Source organism: Coffea arabica, chromosome 11e, assembly GCF_036785885.1.
Source record: "Coffea arabica cultivar ET-39 chromosome 11e, Coffea Arabica ET-39 HiFi, whole genome shotgun sequence".
Classification (NCBI taxonomy): domain Eukaryota; kingdom Viridiplantae; phylum Streptophyta; class Magnoliopsida; order Gentianales; family Rubiaceae; genus Coffea; species Coffea arabica.
The window spans coordinates 44,752,558-44,773,568 of NC_092331.1; the positions used below are offsets into that span (position 1 = coordinate 44,752,558).

General features: G+C 34.0%; 2 protein-coding genes across 2 annotated transcripts; one reads left to right on the top strand and one right to left on the bottom strand.

The window, feature by feature from the left end:
• Window positions 1-573: 573 nt before the first annotated feature.
• LOC113719598 (lignin-forming anionic peroxidase-like) lies at window positions 574-2,891 on the bottom strand. Its single transcript, XM_027244836.2, has 4 exons — window positions 2,673-2,891; window positions 2,336-2,527; window positions 1,539-1,704; window positions 574-1,163 (listed from the first exon to the last, which is right to left on the bottom strand). The coding sequence occupies exons 1-4, from the start codon at window positions 2,889-2,891 to the stop codon at window positions 775-777; spliced, it is 966 nt and encodes a 321-aa protein (XP_027100637.1). The 3' UTR covers window positions 574-774.
• An 8,471-nt stretch (window positions 2,892-11,362) lies between these two features.
• Window positions 11,363-13,203, top strand: LOC113718317 (uncharacterized). Its single transcript, XM_027243229.1, has 5 exons — window positions 11,363-11,722; window positions 11,817-12,328; window positions 12,498-12,687; window positions 12,849-12,965; window positions 13,066-13,203. The coding sequence occupies exons 1-5, from the start codon at window positions 11,363-11,365 to the stop codon at window positions 13,201-13,203; spliced, it is 1,317 nt and encodes a 438-aa protein (XP_027099030.1).
• The last annotated feature ends 7,808 nt before the right edge of the window (window positions 13,204-21,011 follow it).

The window sequence follows — 21,011 nt, forward strand, 5'->3', positions numbered from 1 at the left end:
AGTTATAAATTTTGGAATGCTGCTGTTTTTTGGTAAAGTTTTTCGCAACCTTAGTTCTTTATTTGGGATTTGGTGACTTTGTTGAATGTTTACCACCATATCTCAATTGTGTACTTGTTGAAAGTTGTAATCTATTGTGTATTCTTTTGGTTGTTTCTTTTGTGTTTGTAGGTTGATTTATCTTCCGTTAGTTGCTAGATTTTTGTCTTACTTAAGCTCCTTATATGTTCAACAAATTGGGGATGCTTTTCGCTGCCTGTTGTGGCATTTGCAACCCGGTAACTCCCAACAGAAAGAGATGGAAGGGCGCAAAAGAATTTTAACCTTAAATGTATACCTTATGTGATAGCATTATTTATTGTTGTCAAACACTTAAAAGTGAATATCTGTATTCATGCAGATTACTGTGTTCCTCCAATACAAGCACAAGTGTTTTCATCTTTCTTTGCTAGAAACAGCTGAGTGACAATTTCAAAGTTGTCACAAGTTTTTTCTATTTTTTTCTTTCTTTTCCCTTTGATTACATTGACTTCAAATAATTAATAGAATAAAGTAAATGAAAAATGAAAAATCACTAAAATAATTGCATTTTTTGCTTTTATTCAAAATTTTCAACACTTACAACTTGAAAGAATACAAAAACAAACTCATGAGTACAAAAGAAACTTCAATCAGACTTCATATACAATTGCACCATATAGAAACTCAACAAATTTTGTGATACTAAAAACAAAACTGAATCGGATCAATCTTCGCCAAAATGATGTTGTCTCTCTAGTTTATAGCACTGCAAACACGTCTAATGATCCCATCTTGACCTGTAAGGGGGCTTAAATCGCCCATTTTAACCATTGCTGCACCAAAATCGGACGAGAAAGTTTGAGGATTTTGGCTATATTCGGTAACAAATGTATCAGTTGACGATCCATTGAAAAGGGTTTGGTCTGATATCAAAAGGCCTTTCTTCTGCACAAGATTCTTGTAGTAGTTGTTGTCGAATTGATTTGGTGTCACCAAATCAAGTGGTGCCAAATTGCTGTCTCCACCGGTTGATGGGCACTGGCGCTGACGGGTGCTAGCAAAACCGGCATCAATATCAGCACCGTTGCTGTATATCCTTCCACGGAATGTACGGCATTGTGCCTGGCCTACCGTGTGGGCTCCTGCATTTCAATTTCGATTCCATATTCATTATCAGGATCAAAACTATACAAATTCAATATGAAAATAAAAAATGGAAAATATAAACCAGTGTTCACGTTTGTATTCTAAAATATTATGGATTGCTTTTTCTGAAGGGCTGTAAATCATAAACTCTACTTTTAGTTTCATATATCATCTTTTTATGATTTTTTTGAATTACGTGAAAAGATAAAAATATGCTTGATCTCTGACACCTGAATTTTCGTGTCAAAAATGGTGAGATTAATAATGGCTTTTAGTCTTTTAACCTAATCCGTTCCCCCAACCAAAATTAACTAGAATTAGGTTTTGCATATGGTTCCAAAAGTGAAAATGAAAAGAAACACAGTTATTACCTGATAGGGCAACCATTTCCCTCGGAGTAAAACCCTTGTTTGAAAATAGGGAAATAAGTGTACTAAGCTGGTGAAAGGGAGCAGGAAGATCACTGTCTGCTAGGGAACGACTGGCAGTGGTAGAATCTCTTCTTCCAAGCTTTACGGTCCACGATGGGCCACCCACCTGATATTATGGCAATTGCAAGTATTAAGAGGTGAAGGAAATGATGAACCACAATCTAGTACTTATGTTTTCACATTCCAATGATTCGTCTCATTTATCTTGTCCTACTTTCTACTATCAAAGGTCCTGCAAATGATGTTTTTTAGGTTAAAGAAAAATTGTAGGGTGTTCTGGTTTAATCATTTTACATGATCTTTCATTCTGATTTTGAAAAAATAGGGTTTTCTTCTCTTTTTTTTTATGTTCTCATTTCCTTTTTTTTTTTTTGGTTGGCCTAAATTTGAGATTTTTCGAGACACAAAAAGCTATAATTTGCAATTTACCCAAAAGTAGATTTTACTATTTCATATTAGTTTGCTTTTGCAAAATCTGCAACGCTGGAGAACAACCCCTCAGTAGCTTTAACAGCAAAACCATTATAGATTTAGTTTCAATGCCATCAATTTTCCTGCCCTAATTTGTGCATCTCCATGTAAAATCTTTGAGAATAAATAATTATTCATAATGCATAGAAATCGCTACATATTGCTAAAGATTAAAATGAATAATCCATTGTTATGCATGTTATTGTTGTTTCCATCTGTGTTTTAAGGCTTCAAAAAATGGTTAACTACTTAAAATTTTTACTTACAGCAGCTGATGAATCTCTTGCAGCAACTGCAAGAATATCTGCACAAGAAACAACTCCGGGGCATATTTTCTCGACTGCGGTTTTAGCATCCTCTATAACATTGAAACCTCTAGCAGATTGTCTATTTGCCAATGATGTCTTCTCACTTTGAATTGTAGGGGTCTCATCAAGCAATACTGATCCGTCACAACCCTGTAAAAGAGCGATAGAACCACATTTGATTAAGCACATAACAACCAATGCTAGTAATCGTTAACTATAAGGATTACATCTACTTATACTTCAATTTGGAAATAACCCATGCAAAACAATAAAAGATTTATAATTATGAATTAACCTGAACGAAGCAATCATGGAAATGGAGTCGAATCAACGATGCAGCCATCCTCCGTTCACGCGATATTGCTGACCGGATAGTGGTACGGATTGTAGTGAGAGCATTAGGGCAAGTAGTATCATAAAATGTAGGTGATAGTTGTGCTTCACAACCAAAGCTAGAAAGAAGAAGAAGTAGAGATAGTGCAGAAATTGCACCAAAAAATTTGTTCACAGCCATTACTTGTTTCAAGAATATCTTGAAGAAATTGATGCCTTGCAAAATTTTCGGAGGAAGAGAAATGAAGAGGGAAAAGGGTTTTTTTTCCCCAACTATGGATGATTCATAGAGCTTAGAGAGTCACTCAATTTATAGTTACATTATGGCAATGTGTAGTGTGGAAATCTACGGGCCGATATCGGCTGCCGAGATTTCCATGTAACGCGTTAATCAGATCTTAACAGCTAAGAAGCTGACTGGTTCATCTTATTTTGAAGATTCTTCCATGCAGAGCCTTTTACTTTTCTCTTAATCTTGGTAGTATGTAGGAACAATTCTCTTATTCTCTCATAGATGGACTGATAGATTAATTTGAGGTCAACTATAAGAAATGTAGTAGGTATTTTTGATGAATTTATAATGATTATTATGTATCTTTGTGAATGTCGTGTTTCAAGATCTTGATTAGAAATGAATGTGACTTATTAGTATTTAAGGTCACTTTTCCCGGAGGTTATACGGTATAGAAGTGACTAAGATAGTTCTTGATTTTACAAGTCGTGTAAACATTAAAGTTCCACAAGTATGCTCTACAGTTCAAATAGATTGTGAAGCCCTAGAAAAGAAACCGGTCGGTGAGAGATTAAACTCTGTGTATCTTACTAATTTTTTGAAAAACTTTCCAAGAATACTTTCTAACAACCTTTTCAGATCACCTTATTGATTCACATATATTACGTTTTAGAAAGTGTCACACTACTATTTCATATAATTACCTTTTAAGAACACCTTCCGTATGGATTCTAGATTTCAGGAAAGAGCATTCTTTTTCAAAAACAAAAAAAAAAAAATCTGCATTAAAAGTGAAGAAATCTCAAGTATTTTTTTTCTTTTCTGTAGAAGCTACTTCAAGGAAAGGAGCATATGCGGGTGTCGTTAAAGCTTTGACTTGGTAAACCCGTCTGCTTTCCCGTTAATCTAATTGACAATTCTCCTATTACCTCAGGGTATTTTATAAGATGACCTTTTGACTATAGTGCTGTACTAGCAATTGTAGTAACAATTTAGAAAAGTTTCATGGTCAGTTTTGAAGTGTTAATTTAATTATATATCCTGTGTTTTGATTCCTTTTTTGGTTACTTTCAAATACCTTAGTCAACAATTTAATGAACAAAGCACTGTATGAGGAAAAGATAACTCGTCGAAATGATTCTTTTCCCATGCATTAGTTGATTATCTAGATGTATTTATTTGTTATAAATTAAGAATTAGGTGGGGAGGAAAAACGTGATTACTCTTTCTAGATAGTACTACCCCTCATTTCTATTGAGAACAATGACTGTGTCCTATAAGGAAGCAAGACTTTTATGATTTGCTTCCAACCCTAGTAAGTTCCACGAAAGAAAGACTCATGCCAAATCCTACACTATGTGGGCAGGATTTATTGTCCAAAAAAAAAAAAACCAAGAATATATACACTTGATTATTATTTAATATTTTTAGAGTCAAAGATAGTTGATATATTAATTAGAAGTGCTAGATTTAATCAACTTGAGGAATTCGAGAATTATCGGGCGTGATAAAAAAATTAACAAGCTTTTTTCTTTTCCCTTTTTTTGGGTTATGTAGAAGGCCCTTTCTTGGATAAATCAAGGGCAAAATACACTTTGCCCTCTATGATTTAGCAATTTTTTATATAACCTTTTATAGTCTCAAAATCTATATATATAACCTCCTTATAGTTTGGGTTAAAGTGTCAAAATGACGAAAATAACCATTTGTGATAGAACTAATGAAAATGTCGAAATTATTCTTGTTTAAAAACTAAAATGGCTACAGTGACTAAAATATATAAACATCATATGCATGTCACTTTAACTCCATATGATTTTATGCCTCACCATGTAATCTCCTTATGATTTAGTGTTTTACCATATAACCCTTTTATGATTTTTAATATATATATATATATATATAAAACCTGATGTGGCTAACAAATAATTTTTAATTTTACATAGAGGTACTTTTGACATTTTAGTTGACTCCGTTATGGAATGCAAAAATTTCATTATTTTGGCACTTTAATTTAAATCATTAAGAGGCTATGTATAGTTTTAAAAATCTTAAGAAGGTTACGTGAAAAAATGCTAAATCACAAGTAGGGATGGCAATTCGGGTCCAAATCAGGTTGGCGGGTCGGGTCCGGGTCAACCCGTCAGAAAATCTGTTGACCCGAACCCGACCCGCCAACCCGTGACGGGTCAGGTATGCTGACCCGAACCCGAAAATTTCAGGTTGACGGGTTGGCGGGTCGACCCGAAATGACCCGAAACTTAATTTTAATTTATTAATTTATCACTGTAATTTCTAATAAAATCAATTTCTCACAAAACTAATTACATAATCAAGTAATAAAAATTTAAATAAATAATTCCAAACCAAATCTAAAATAAATTAAACACCGTAAAAGTGTTTTATCCCAAACAAAATACAAAATAAATTAAAATAATATAAAAGTAAAAAATAATATAATATATTATTTGTCCAAATAATTTGTCCAAAATATAATATAATAATTTCAATTTCACACAAATTAAATAAATTCATTTAGGATTAAGTAATTAATGCCTTTGAAAAAAAGAATAACTTAGTTTAGTTAGATAAAATTATTTTTATGTTTATTAAATTATTTTTAATTCGTAAACGGGTCATATCGGGTCATATCAGGTCACCACGGGTTGACCCGAAATCGACCTGTTTTCTTTTCGGGTTCATCGGGTCCAACCCGATTCTGACCCGAATCCCCGAAACCTCAACCCAAACCCATTAATTTCGTATTAGGTTCGTGTCGTGTTTTCAGGTCGTGTCAAAAATTGCCACCCCTAATCACAAGGATCAAAGTGTATTTTGCCCATAAATCAAGCCTCTCCACTGACTTTTAGAAGGCCAAATGCATGCATAAAGCCGCTTGTTGGGTGGGAACAAATTCGAGTCAAAGATGCAAAAAGGGAGGGACCAAAAACACGAGTTGTACTCTTAATCTACAACGCGAGATTGACGGTGCCTGGCAATTCGCTGGTTCTGACAAAGCATGCAGATACAGGCAAAAAAGCGGCTAATAATAGTACTAGTATACCTTAATTTCCAACTTTTCTAATTATAGGCAAATTCTATTCTTAAAGCTTCTCTGCCAGTCAAAAATGTCCTTATGCTAAAATAAATGATTCAATGGAAATGCTAGTGAAATTGCCTTTCTGCAAAAACTGCCTCGTCAGTTAATCTCACTCCTTTGGATATCTTGATCATGTCCATTAGACAAAGATTTTTTTTTTTTTTTTTAAAAGGATTTATACCTATAGTTCATTGAATTTACAACCAGCCCGTTCTTTGAAATTGAAATTAGAAGGTTAAACTAGCTGAGAAACCCTTAAACTATTCCAATTATCTCAAATTGACCCCTAATATAGTTCAAGTTTCAAATTGACCCCTTAATAATAAAAAGTGCCAAATTTTAATCCTTCAGTCAATTTCCAACTTTCAAACCCCTGGCTCTAAGACAAAATTTGATGGATCTAATAGTGAAAATAAACTAAAGGATCAAATTTTGATATTTTTATTGTTAACGGATCAATTTGAGACTTAAAATAGATAAAGGGCCAATTTAACATAATCGAAATAATTTAAGGGCTCTCTAATAGTTCACCCTAATTAGTATGAAAAAATGAAAAGTATGAACATTTTTATCGCTTTACATAAGTAAATAAGTGAGATTGATACTTACGGAAGTGCCATTACATTTTTCATCTCATAATTTTAATATGGGAAAATCATTCAAAACATCCCTTATATTTTGTCAAATAAATTTTTTTCATCCTTCACTTTTAAAATATTAATTTTATATTTCTTATAAATTCAAATTAGCAAAATGTGATTCCAACCTAATTTTTTGATAATTTTTTAACCTAAAATTACTACTTTTTTATGAACACGATACATTGGGCATCCTTCTATGTGCCATCATTGATCATCCATAGTAGAGCTTTCAAATCAATTACGACCTTGTCTAATAGCATCATTATTCATAAAAATCACAAGATTTTTGTCACAAAGAAAAAGGGTTGTCCCTCTGGTTGGCTTCTCCGAATCCACGATCTTCAAAGCAACTTTTCGCTTATAAGCACATCAGCACTATTGACATCGTCTTGGTTAATCCATTACTTGACCATGACAATATTGCACCTTTCTTGGAGTGTGATTAAGTGGGTAAATGTGAAAAGGGTTCAGAAACTGAAAAAAAAAGAGAGATGACATGAAGGGGAATGGGGGTCCTTTGGTTGTAGGGCTTATACATAGGGTTAATTACACCAACCACCCTCCCTGCCCCCACCACCACCCTCCCCCCCCAAAAAAAAAAAAAGAAAAGAAAACAACCCCAAAAGTGGGCAATAAATTTACTTTGCTGTTTAAGCATTAAACAGCAGGACAACGGTTAGGTGATGTGAATGATTGAAATTCGATTACTTAATCGAAATTTACTTCTATGCGAACTCAAGTAATTCGAGTTTAGTTTTTGCCTTAAGTGGAATTCTAGGAAAATTTGAATTCAGACAACAAACTGAAAAATTATGAAAAACATTAAATGGCAAAGTAGTTTTTTTTTTCCTTTAGCCACCACTCTTACCATTTTAATTACACTATTGTATCGGTAATCTTAATTAATCGAAGTGCACATGACACATTACATACCAAAGTGAAAATATTGATTCAATTGTTAGTGTTTTGTCCAATACCTAAACAACCTGGAAATACTCCTCTTTTTTATGTGATTTAATTTTCTGGATTTTGCCCTTTACCTAATCAATGCAGAAATTTTCTTTTTCTTTTTTTTTTTTTGTTGAAATGATCAACATGGAATTTTTCCTTTTGGTATTGTTTTTCGTTCTGACGCAAATCATTGCAGATTTTTTGGACATTTGATAGCTATCAAAGCGTAAGATAGACAAAATAAAGTATACGACGTCTAACGTAAAACATCAAATTCAGAGCCATCACTCGTGAGTTTTAATAGCGACTGTTGCGGCACTTTTTTTTTTTTTCGAAACGATAATTGATTGTATTGCTTGACAAAAGATTGTATTGTGGCACTTATTAGCTTTAGCTTTTAGTGAATGATCCTATTTCTTTGCTGAAGTTGTCATTTTTTTTGGCCTAGTACTTCATATTCACATATTCAAATTCATTTCATTTTTGACAAACTGTTGACTATGTAGCCTTTTAACCACCTTGGCCTATTACTTTTCTAATTTGGGATAATTTCAAAAACTAACTATTTCAAGAAGCTCCCCTCTAGTTTAAAAAATTACACTTACTTCCCCTATGATTAGCATTTCAATCACAATATAGACCCATTATGCTAAATTTGTCCTCAAAATCCTAAAATACCCCTTTGTTACTTAGAAAGGGGAAAACTCACTAATAAAGTTCTTCCACGATACAACTATTGTAAATGACAAACCATCACCCTAATGAACTTAATAATAACTTCAATTTAATCCCCATATTCTCATAATTTTGACAGTCCATTGCTGCCCCAAAGCTTCCTATGAAATCAACTGTGACAATTAAAGTTTGTACTCAACCTAATCTTTAGCCTCTTTTTTTGCCTAAATTCAGTGTTTGAATTGACCGATGTCACTATCCAAATTCAATATAAATGGTTGCAACTTTGTTGATACTAAAATAATCTAACCCACCAAGAATACTAATACAGAGCAACCAAAAGCAATACTAGAGACCACATCCCATGTCTTTAGGCAAATCTGATTGCAGTTTTTATATCCCAACATTCTTTTTTGCACAATTGACATAATAATGTAATCTTCTTCAATCCATGTTCCCTTTATAGCTATTACTTTTTATTTTTTTGTCTGTACTCTGTATCATCGTCATCCTTTTCACCTTCATATAGTTTTACAACAAATCTGATCTGACAACTTGTCATTTCGCAATTTCAATTCAATTATACTTATTAAAAAAGTAAAACAAAAAAGGGAGAGAGGATCTATTTTTATAAGGGTAAACAACAAAAAGGCCCCATGTGGTTAAGCAATCATACATAAAAGCCCCCTGTGGTTTCATATCATACCAGTCGAAACCTCGTGGTTTGAATTAACCTGAAAAGTGGACGAAAATCGTCAAAACAGATGGAGCTGAGTGAATAGACGAAAATACCCTTTTGATATAAGCGAAAATTGCAGAAGTAATTTTGCACTTTCATTCTATCGAAACCAACGAAGAGAGAGATAGAGCAACCCCTTTTCTAGCCAATTTTTAGCAAAATTTTCGATTGTTATTTCAATCAAATATCAAGATCGACGGAGAATACAAGGAAGTTAAGATTTGCAGTAAAAAATCAAAGAAAAATGGGTTAGTGTATCATCTCTCATCTATTTCGATTCGGGTTTTGGGGTATGTTGTACAAGAAAAATTGTTATTTACTGATTTCAGATTAAATTGGGAGGCCATTATTTAACAAAGATAGCTTTTTTGATGTATTTACGAATGTTGTTAATGAAGATGAAGGTTTTTGACGTATGGCCAGCAAACCTAGCTGCATAGACAGATAGTTTAAGCGTCCCTTTCAAATTGGTAAAGTTTTGATAATTTTTGAAAGCTTAAAAAGAGACAGTTTTATAGAAGAGGTCCCTCCAAAAACGCGTTTAGCAGCTTTGGTTCCAATGCCTCAGTTGTTTGGGATGATAAGGCTACGTGTTTCAGGTCCTAATCTGGTCATCCCTTGTTTTTGGTCAGACTCAATTGTTGAGTCTGATAGTCCGTCTTTTTGGCTTGCAGTTATACTATCAAAGTGCAGTATTACTTCTATTGAGCAATTACTACTATTAAATGCCATGACTTGTCAAGCATGCTAATTTCTGTAATCTATCATTATCTTAATATGGCTTATATCGAGACATGTTGTGGTCCAATGTGGTCCCCAATTGTTTGTTCTGATTGTATTATGTTAGGTTTTTGTGTACTTGTAAAAGACTCTGAGAACTTTATTGCTTGTCATGGTATCACAGAGGAGAAATCTGAGGACAAAGTTGACGTACACATGTATTTTGGTGGGAGATTTAAAGAAAAACCAAGGCTCCACTACACAGGAACCCACATGGCTATTTTCAAAGACAGAATTGAAGATCAGTTATCGATAGTGAGCCTGTGCAGAATGTTTAAAAAAGTAGATGAAGGAGCAAATAAAGTAACGTTTTGGTTTTGTGTCCCAGATGTTGATTTAGAAGGTGGTCTACACCCAATTAGGGACAATAATGATATTAATTTAATGAAGCAGTGCTAATGGAACTTGCCAACGGAAAGGCTAATTTATGCTTGTAGTGGGGATGAGCCATTTGAAAAGGAGCCAGAAGATGGTGGGGTCAGTAATGGAATAAAAAATGAATGCCCTGATACAACCTGTGGACATGAAGATGGTGGGTCACTAACACTACGGGGACAGGTGCATGTGAAGATGATGAAGAGCTAGAATGGTTAAAAGATGGGTTGGAAACAATAGAAGATGAAGACATCTTTAGCCCCAAGAAAGATACTGCTGGACACAGCAACTATAACAAAAAAAGGTGGGGCAGGGGCAGATGGAGACATAAAAAAATTGCCAGTGCATGTATTCTCATTTGGTGGAAAGACAGATGAAAAAAGTTCTCCCAAAAGGGGTTCTGTGAGAAAGAAAAGGGCCAGCAAAACTTCACAATCTAGAGGGCCAGATGTGATTCGGCAAATTGACCCCCCTGTTTCATCTCAAAGGCCATCAGATGTTGAAGATGTAAGCATTGAAAAAGGACCTGTTTCATCTCAAGGGCCATCAGAAGATGAAGCTGCAAACATCAAAAAATCTTCTGCAACATTTAGAGAATCAGATTTGAGAGAAGAAGATGAAAGGGTAGGGAATACTGAGGTGACTGAAGAGGATTGGCAAGAACCTGTGGTTCCAGATGAAGATTTGCTGGATAGATTTGGATCTGGTAGTGGAGAAGAAGACGACTGCCTTGACTTCAATCATGAAGTTGAGTTTGGGAAGCCACACTTTGAGCTGAAAGTGGGGCAGAAGTTTACTAATTTTAGAGTGTTTAGATCTGTGTTGTGTGAATGGCTAGTAAGAGAGGGTTATGAAGTTACTTGGGTGAAAAACTACTCCAAAAAAATTATTGCTATCTGTGTAAAAGGTTGTAGTTGGAGGATTCGGGCAACACCAATTCAAAATGAATCGACCTTCCAAATAAAGTCACTGAAGGGTGAGCATGTGTGTGCTCGAGAATATCAAAATAAGCATGCAACAGCCTCATATCTGAGCAACAAATATCAAGAGAAGATCAGGGATAATCCAAAAGTTGATTTGATGGGGTTGAAGAATGACATCAGAAGATATTTAATGATCAATGTGTCAAGGGTTGAAGAATGACATCAGAAGAGATTTAATGATCAATGTCTCAATTGCTAAGGTTGGTAGAGCTAAACGTAAGGCAAAGGATATGATGCTAGGCACGGACATGGAGCAGTATCAAAAACTCTGGAGTTATGCAGCCACAGTCCGAGACACAAATGCTGGAAGTACTGTAAAAATGCAGATTGACAAGCCTCCTGATGGTTCAAGGGGTACATTTCAAAGGTTATATTATTGTTTATATGCCTGCAAGAAGGGTTTTCTTGATGGTTGTAGACCAACAATTGGTCTAGATGGCTGTTTCCTTAAGACAACATTTGGTGGTCAATTATTATCAGCACTTGGCAGAGATGGCAACGACAACATGGTGCCAATAGCATTTGCAGTGGTAGAGGTAGAGCTGTATGACTCTTGAAAATGGTTTTTGGAGTTGCTAATGGCTGATTTGGGCATGGAAAGAGATAACACTCCTTGGACCTTTATCTCAGATAGACAGAAAAGGGCTTGTGCATGCTGTGAATGAACTGTTTCCAAATTCAGAGCATAGATTTTGCTTGAGGCATATGTACCAGAATTTTAACCAAAAGTGCAAAGGAAAGGAAATGAAAGACATGTTTTGGGCTGCTACAAGTGCTGGCAATGAAAGGGAATGGAAAATGGCAATGATTGAACTAAAAAAGGCAAACAAAGAAGCTGCTGAATGGTTGAGCAGAATTCCACCAGCTCTTTGGAGTAGATCACATTTTACAGGTTATAGTAAATGTGACATTCTGGTAAACAACCTGAATGAGTCATTCAACAACTATATATTAGAAGCAAGAGAGTTACCTATCATTGGGATGCTTGAATGGATAAGGAGGAGATTGATGCAGAGAATTCAAACAAAGAGATCTGGAATGCAAAAGTTTCAAGGAGAGATTTGTCCTAATATAGCAGAAAAGATCGATAAGAATCAGAGGTTGAGTAGGACATTTGATGCGACCTGGGACGGTGGTCACAAGTATGAGGTCGACTGTTGTGTGAGAAAATGTGTGGTAGTAGACTTGCGTGAGTGGACATGTACCTGTGGATATTTTCAATTAACAGGTTATCCTTGTGCCCATGCATGTGCGGCGATAGGAGTGTGTAGATTGCCTATTAAAAATTATGTGCATGCCTTGCTACACTAGAGCAGAATATCTGAAAACATATGCATATACTATCACACCTGTTCCAAGTGATATTTACTGGATAACAGCTGAAGAAGAGTCCATAAACCCCCCTGCGGTTAGGAGAATGCCTGGTAGACCAAAGAAACTACGCCAAAGAGCACAAGATGAACCTAAGAAGGGTCAAGTATCAACTAGAAAGGGGCTTGTGGTACATTGCAAGAGATGTTTTCAGCCGAGGCATAACTCACGGACGTGCAATAATCTCATTCACCCTAACTCCAAATTTTATAAGGTAATTTTCCTTGTACACTTAAATGTCATTTGTATAGCATCTGTATGTATTAATAATGTTAAATATCATTCTTATAGGCACCTGAAGCAAGCGCAGCTGAACCAATTGCTGAGTCGTCCACTCAACCACAATCAACTAGTAAAGGAGTGACTGCTGCACGAAGTACCACAATGACTAGCAAACAGGCTAGGAAGGTGTACACTTAACCAAGCTTTTACATTGATTTAATGAGTTTCATAAAAACAAACGGAGTTCTGATATACATCTAAGTTCTCTTTATGTATGTAATTGCAGCCTGTGCATGGTACGAATATGAGTGGGGGTAACAGTGTTGATGCCACCACTGCAACAGCAACCACAGCCACAACTCCAACTATTACTGATGTCTTGCGCAAGTTAAGGCCAAAGAGATCAAAAGCTATCCAGCCTTAATTACCTGCCTAATAGTTGTCTAGCTGTAGTTAGACCTTCATTTTGGAATATTACATGTAGTTGCAATGATGTCTGCAACTATCTGGAATGTACAATGATTGGTTATCGATGAAAATGTAATGTCTACTGATCTGCATACTGTTAGGTTATGTATTTACTATTTTTGTGGTGACTGGATGAAGTTCTTGGGTACCAGATTTTGGTTGTGTGAAATGGCAACCAGATTTTGTAGTTACTGAATGACTCTTGAAACAGTGATGGAATCTATGTTCTGCATACACTTAGCTTATGTATTTACTATTTTTGTGGTGACTGGATGAAGTTCTTGAGTACCAGATTTTGGTTGTGTGAAATAGCAAGCTGATTTTGTAGTTATTGAATGACTCTTGAAACAGTGATGGAACCTATGTTCTGCATACACTTAGCTTATGTATTTACTATTTTTGTGGTGACTAGATGAAGTTCTTGAGTACCAGATTTTGGTTGTGTGAAATAGCAAGCTGATTTTGTAGTTACTGAATGACTCTTGAAACAGTGATGGAATCTATGTTCTGCATACACTTAGCTTATGTATTTACTATTTTTGTGGTGACTGAATGAAGTTCTTGGGTACTAGATTTTGGTTCCCTGAAATGGCAACCAAATTTTGTAGTTACTGAATATTTTGGAAACAGATTTTGTAGTTACACTCTTTGTTCTGGAAATAGTTCTGAATCTATGTTCTTGGGCAAGTTGAGATGAATGTTATGCGGAATGGCAACTGGCAACTAGATTCAATTTTGTCTTCTATTTCACTTGCTGTCCAATCTTTTTTTGTTTGTCTTCTGTATCGGTTGTTGTCCAATTTTCAGCAGGTATATTTCTTACCCGTAGTGGAAACACCAGAACAAATCTGACCATTATTCAGTTGGGGTAGACACCAAACAAAACTCCACAACTAGTTGAGCTAAGACTACCTGCTGAAATGCAGCTAGTTGAGCTAAGACTACTAATGTGCAAACAAAACTCCAGCTAGCTTATTTCGTTCATTTTTTGGTGTTTTCAAAATGCAGATTACCAAAACAAAACTCCAAGATGTCGATTACCAATTTTGCTCAATTTCACTGCAACAAAACTCCATACATCACCAGCAGCCTACCAACTAGCAATTTGATAGATGAAGAACTACATCATCAACAACAGCCTACCATTATCTTATCTGGTAGACATCAACAACAGTAAAATAGAAAAGATAGATACCATAACACAACCTCCAACTAGCAATTTCAAATTCTTCATTTCATTGTCCAAATTTTCTAGTTTTGAGAGCATGCCACCCAAATACGCATTTTCTTGACCAGGTTGGCTCACTACGGGAATAGGTGCATCTCGATCTGGCTCGTCTCTGTAAATTGGGTTACACCATGAAAAGAACCCACATTCATCTTTTTCACACACAAAATATAACAATCTTTTCGATGGCTTTTCCGACTCAACAATCTTTAGTTTTGCCTTCCTTCGACAATTACATACCTTGTACTGGTATCGAAGACCTCTGCCTCCATTTCCCCCGCTTGTTGGTCGAGAGCTTGAGGAAGACATCTTGGGGTACTTTCTGCACTTTTCCTTCAGAATTTGCAGACCGAATATATACAGATACAGTTCACATTTTTACCTTAAGGCTTTGTTTCCTGCAATTCCTTTGCTAGCCTGCAAGCTCTGCTTGATTGATTACTTGCACAAGCTTCGAATGCTGCCTTCAATCTTCAATTTTGGCCGAACATGAAGACTCGGAAGACTTGGAAGCTGGTCTCTTATTATTAAAGAGTGAAGGATAAAGTAGGCTTATCAGGTGAAAGTTTGTGGTGGAAATCTGTTTTTCGCATATGCACGCGCTTTTGCAGTTCGTTTAAGACACACGCCGAATATTTGATGATTTCCGTCCACTTTTCAGGTTAATTCAAACCACGGGGTATCGACTGGTATGATATGAAACCACAGGGGGCTTTTATGTATGATTGCTTAACTACAAGGGGCTTTTTTGTTGTTTACCCTTTTTATAATAATGAGGATTCGAGATATATTAGATGATTGTGTAGATAGCATTTGCGAGGAGAAAGAAGGTAGGAAAGAGAGTCAGAGAGAGAGAATAAGAGTTTATTTTGTGTGGTAACCGTTGTTTTAAAATGAAAAACTAGTTGGAGTTGTAGAGTTTTTTTTTAAGGAATTATTTATAAGTGAAGGATATTATAGTCATGTTACTATATGAAGGGAGGTTAGTGTAATTATTCAAACCTAAATGGAGATGAGTGAAATTGTCAGAAAGCTTAGGGGAGGTTTTTGGAATTATCCCTTCTAATTTAATTAAAAAGTTGATATGGTTAGGTTTTAAAAACATCTTTGGGTGAGTATTTCCTTAGTCCTGAAATTTTTATCAGAAGAATTATTTAGTCTCCAAGCTTTTACTTTATTTTAATTATTAATGCTTTCAATTTCAATGGATTTTGGTCCCCAAAGTTTTGTCCAAGTTCAAATTACAAGTCCTTTTCATGGAAACTCAAATTTTGTACGAGTCATTAGCTGGTGTAATAATTTTGTAAGAAGCATTCTATACTAATTAGTTACTACGGAGTCTATTAAGTATTTTACAACTATCATATAGGTAGTCTGTTTTAGTAAAAAATATCTACTTTGTTGAAGGAATGTAATTAGCTGCGCATGGATCAAACTACTGTCAGAAAACATCTTTAATTCTGCTTGGTTGACCTATTTTATTTGCCAGAAAAGTATAAGCTTTAAATTGATTAGATAATCAGATTTTTTAGGTTAAAACAAGGAAATGAAAAGTTGAGGGAACAGATAACGTTTAAGGTCGTTTAATATACTGAGAAAACATCATTTGTGAAAAAAGATTTTATTTGAAGATGATTATCGTTCAAAAGGTTTTAGCATTTTACTATCAAGCAGAGTAGGTAATTACAATAACTTTTCAAATATAAGACTGGGAAGAATTTTAGTTTTAAATGGCGCAGTTTGGCTAGATTTGTTGATCATTAACTATTTCTAAAGGGTCGAAGTTCAGAGATTACTGCTTCAACAAATTTTTTTTTTTTAAGAGATTGAAGAGAACAAAATGTATGGTCGATTCATGCGGCTATTCAATTTTAGATTAATCTTTTATTTTTATGCTATCTACCATGAAGATTTGTTTATATCATGATCCAGTTTAATTATTACGTGAGACTGAAGATTAGCTAAAATCACAAATTTTGTTGACTAGATTTATTTTAACCGAAACATTGGGGGACCAATTTGACACATAAACCAAATATTAAGCACCAAAACTTCATTTCACCCACAAAAAAAATCTCTACATTAACAGTACGAGGAGACCCCTTTAAAGGTTGAAATTGATTAGCAGGGGCAGTTATTATTCATCTATAGTGGCCCTTAAACTATTGAGAAACAGACGAAATAAATACATAGAGACATAAAAGCTTTGAAACTGCTATTTAGGTTGGATAATAAAGACAAAGAGAAATAAAAGATTTGACCAAAGAAGACACAAGAAAATACGATATAGGATGAATTCTCGTATTCTATCATCGACGGATTGATTGATAATAGATTTGACGTTAACTGGAACAAATGTAGGAGGTGTTGTTGATGATTATATTACCAGTACATTGGTGTTTCAAGATCTTGATTACAGATGAGTACGACATATCAATAGCTTATATCAATTTTCTTGGTATATGGTATTTAAATGACTAGGACTTATTCTTGATGGTGTGCTATAACATTTGAATAATGGTTAATTAATGAGTACCCTATGTACACTCATTGAAAGGGGTTCTATGTACACTCGTTAGAATGTGTTTGGGTAGAGTATTATTTAAAATATTATTTAGAAAAGTTATTGTAGCATTTTTTGTAATATAATGTATGTGATATAAAAATGTGAATTGAAAAATATATTTATGATGTACACGAAATATTATTTAGAATAACTTAGTAATCCAGACACATCATTTTTAGAAAAGTATAATTAATTGAGAAAGTGTCTAAGTGTAGGGAATGCAATAATTGTAATATTTTATATCCATATATTAAGTTATGTCTGATTCAACTTTACTAATGGAATAGTCACCCATTAGAAAAATCCTTTTTAAGAAATGTTGGTTATGCAAATCTTATTACAAGCATGCTTCAAGTTAATTTAAACAGATTATGAAGGCTTGGAGAATGAATGGGTGAGAAACTTGGACGGACTTTGTTTGGATTAGTCTTTTGGAAAAGTTTGTTATCTTTTTTATTTTTGTTATCCTTTTAATTTTAGATATATCATATTATAAAAAGTGTTACAGTATTATATATAAAACTACTTTTACAAAAATGTTTTCATAACCCTATCTCGATTTCAAGAAAGAGGGATCTTTTTAATGATGATGTCCTTGGTCCATAGAAAAAATAAAGAAAAATTTTGCACTCATATTAGAGAAAGGAGAATTATAATGGCACTACCCTTTTTATTGCTGACACTCCCAATGGCCCATCTTTCTTATTATAGGAGATTATAATGCCCTGTTTTATTTTTATTTGTTTCCTTTTCCATGTCGGTAGATTGGCCTCCCTAAAACAAAACTTCACAGATTGGAGCAACAATGTAACCTATTCAAACACAGCCGCTTTATTTTCTTCTTTTCTACAAAAAAAAAGAAGAAAAATAACTAAGGCTTTCCAAATCGACCATGGAAGACAAATTCTCTAGTAGAAAAATATTGATAAATTAAGATCTAATTAAGTCCAACAATATCGGTGAAATTCATTTTTTTGTATCAAAACTTGGATTCCTCAAAGTCTACTTGTGATTGGTATGTATTATGAAAATTCTATGGGGGTGTACATTTTTGTAGTTCAAGTGAGTTGTATATTTAGTAGTTAATTTTGTATTTCTTCAAAGATCTAATATTATTCCCTTTTTTTTTCTACGTGGTCTAGCACTAAAGCTCATTAAAAAGTTAAATCTTTGAAAGAGCAATAATTTGTTGGCCATGTTTAAGCAACTATATTTAATTTATGTGTGATATTAGCAAATAAGGGAGTGCCATTAAAGTTTCTGATTTCATAATCTTAACGGTACTTTCTACAGCTTCTCTAAACTAGCATTCATTAGAACACGATGTTTTAGACATCCTTCTACATGCCATGATCCATAGTTGGGGTTTCATATCAATTGCTACCTTCCCTACCAACATGATTACACACCATGAGTAAAAATCAGTAGATATTTTGCCAAAAAAATAAAAATGGAGCATCCTTTAGTTGGCTTCTTTGAATCCATGATCTTCAGAGAAACTTTTCTATTATAAGCACATCACCAATATTCATATCTCAAATGTCGGTTTCTACAGCTTGAATTAATCACTTGACCATGACAATATTGCATCTTTATTGGAGGGTTTAAAAGGGAAGAGATGACTTGGAGGAGAATTGGGGTCTTTTGATTGTAAGGCTTTGAGATAGGGTTAATTACACTGACACCCCTGAAATGGATAATAATTTTACTTTGCCCAAATGAATCTAAAAAATAGCCATTTTGACTATCATTTTTTTTTTTGTTTAAGTGGGATGTCTTGAATTTAGAATCTCTTACTTACAATTTCTCCATTTTTGTCACCCAATACAACTCTCCCCTTCCCAAACCATCAATGTATTTGAAAGACTAAACAGTAGGACGACAGTTAGGTCACATAAATGATTGAAAGCTAATTACTTAATCAAAATTTGCTTCAAATGAAAAGTGTAAATCGAGTTTATGTTGCTTTAAAGGGGAATCTAGGAAAATATTGAATTCAGATAACAAACTGAAATATTTTGAAAAAAGATTAAATGGTAGAGTAGTTTTTTTTTTTTTTAATCTTTTGCCAACCACTCTCACTATATTAATTACATTAATTGTTGTATCGGTAATCCAAGTGCACATGCCTCATTCAAAACCGACGTGAAAATATTCATTAAATTATCGGCATTTAGTCAATACATAATCAACGCGTAAATTTCCTTTCTTCTTCCTCTTTTTTCTTTTTTTTTAAGCATTTCATTTTTTTAGATTTTGTTTTTACCCAATAGATCAAGAATTTCTTTATCCTTCCTTTTTTAAAAAGATCAACATGGAAATTTTTGCTTTAGTTTTTGTGTTTCGTGCTGAAGCAAATCATTGTAGAATTTTTTGGCGTTTGATAGCTGTGGAAGTGTAAGATAGACAAAATTAAGTGCACAAGGTCTAATGTAAAGAATAAAAAGCCTTCACTCGTGAGTTTTAATAGCGAATGTTGTGACAATCATCAGCTGTAGCTTTTATTGAATGAATCTATTTCTTTCTTGAAATTGACAATTTTTTTTGGACTATTACTTTAAATCGACATGTTCAAATTCATTTAATTTCTGAGAAACTATTGACCACATAGCCCTCTAACCACTTTTGCCTATTACTTTTCTAATTTAATTCAAAACTTGATATATTTTAGGGTCTTGAAAACATTTTGGGTGAATAATTTCCTTAGTACTCCTGACACATTTATAAACTAAGAAAATTATCTAGTCTCTAAGTTTTTAGTTTAACTTTTTTCTTTCTTGATGGTTTCAATTCAAATTGATTTTGGTCCATAAGTTTTGTCAAGGATCAAATCACAAGTCCTTTTGATGGAAACTTAAGTTTTTGTACGAGTCCTATGGTAGTATAAGAACTTCGTAAGAAATTAGTCTCTACTAAGTTACTATGAAGTTCGTCAAGTACTTTTAACTATCATATAGTTACAGATGGATTAGTAAGGGGATATTATGATTCATCTTTGGTGGCTCTTAAACTATTGTAAAACAAACAAAAGAAATACAAAAAAAAAAAAAAAAATAGAACTGTTATCTTTTTTTTTTTTTTTATAATATAGAACTGCTATCTAAGTTGGGTAATAAAAAGCAATATGAGCCTAAAATGTTGCTTCTGCAATAAGCTGACCAAAAAAGACAAGAAAACAACAAATTGGAAAAAATAAAAGAAGATTATCAATGTTAGAAATTTCATACTTGGTTGGTTAAAACATTTTAACGAATATTTTTTATTTGACTTGAAGGTGCTCTTTCGTATCACCCTTTCGTGTGGCAATTACCAGACTAAAATAGTTACCGTTTTCTTTTTGTAAAGCATTGATTTGATTAGTCAACTCCTGAAATGGACAAATGAGAAACTTCTATTATCAGAATGGTTGCCGTTTTCTTTTTATAAAGCTTTGATTTGATTAGTCAAGTCCTGAATTGGACAAATGAGAAACTTCTATTATCAGCTACTCTCAAAATTTCTTCCTTTGTTCACTACCTAATCCATTTTGGTATTTCGAACCTTGTGAAAAATTAAGACAAGTCAAGCCACCCATATAGATTGATAGCATGAAAGCATGTGTACGAATCCTTTGGACTTTTTGATTGTTTTCACTGCATGCTTGACCGAGTATACTCAGAATTTGTGCACTTGTTTAAAGTCTAGGTGCATATGTTACTCTGTCATGAGCCCTGTTTGGCAAATGAATTTTTTGAGCGTTTATCTAAAACTTTATTATAACGTATTGTAGAAGTTTGTTAAGGTTATTATAATTAAAGTTTTTAAAAAACTTATAACAGACAAACTTGACAAAAAAACTCAAATACCAAACAATACAATGAGGGAACCTCGGCCGACACCACCTCGAGTTCTCTCAAACCCGACATAGCACCCGAGTTCTCTCAAAATCAAAATCACCAGATGATTCCCCAGAAGAACTCGGGAAGGAATG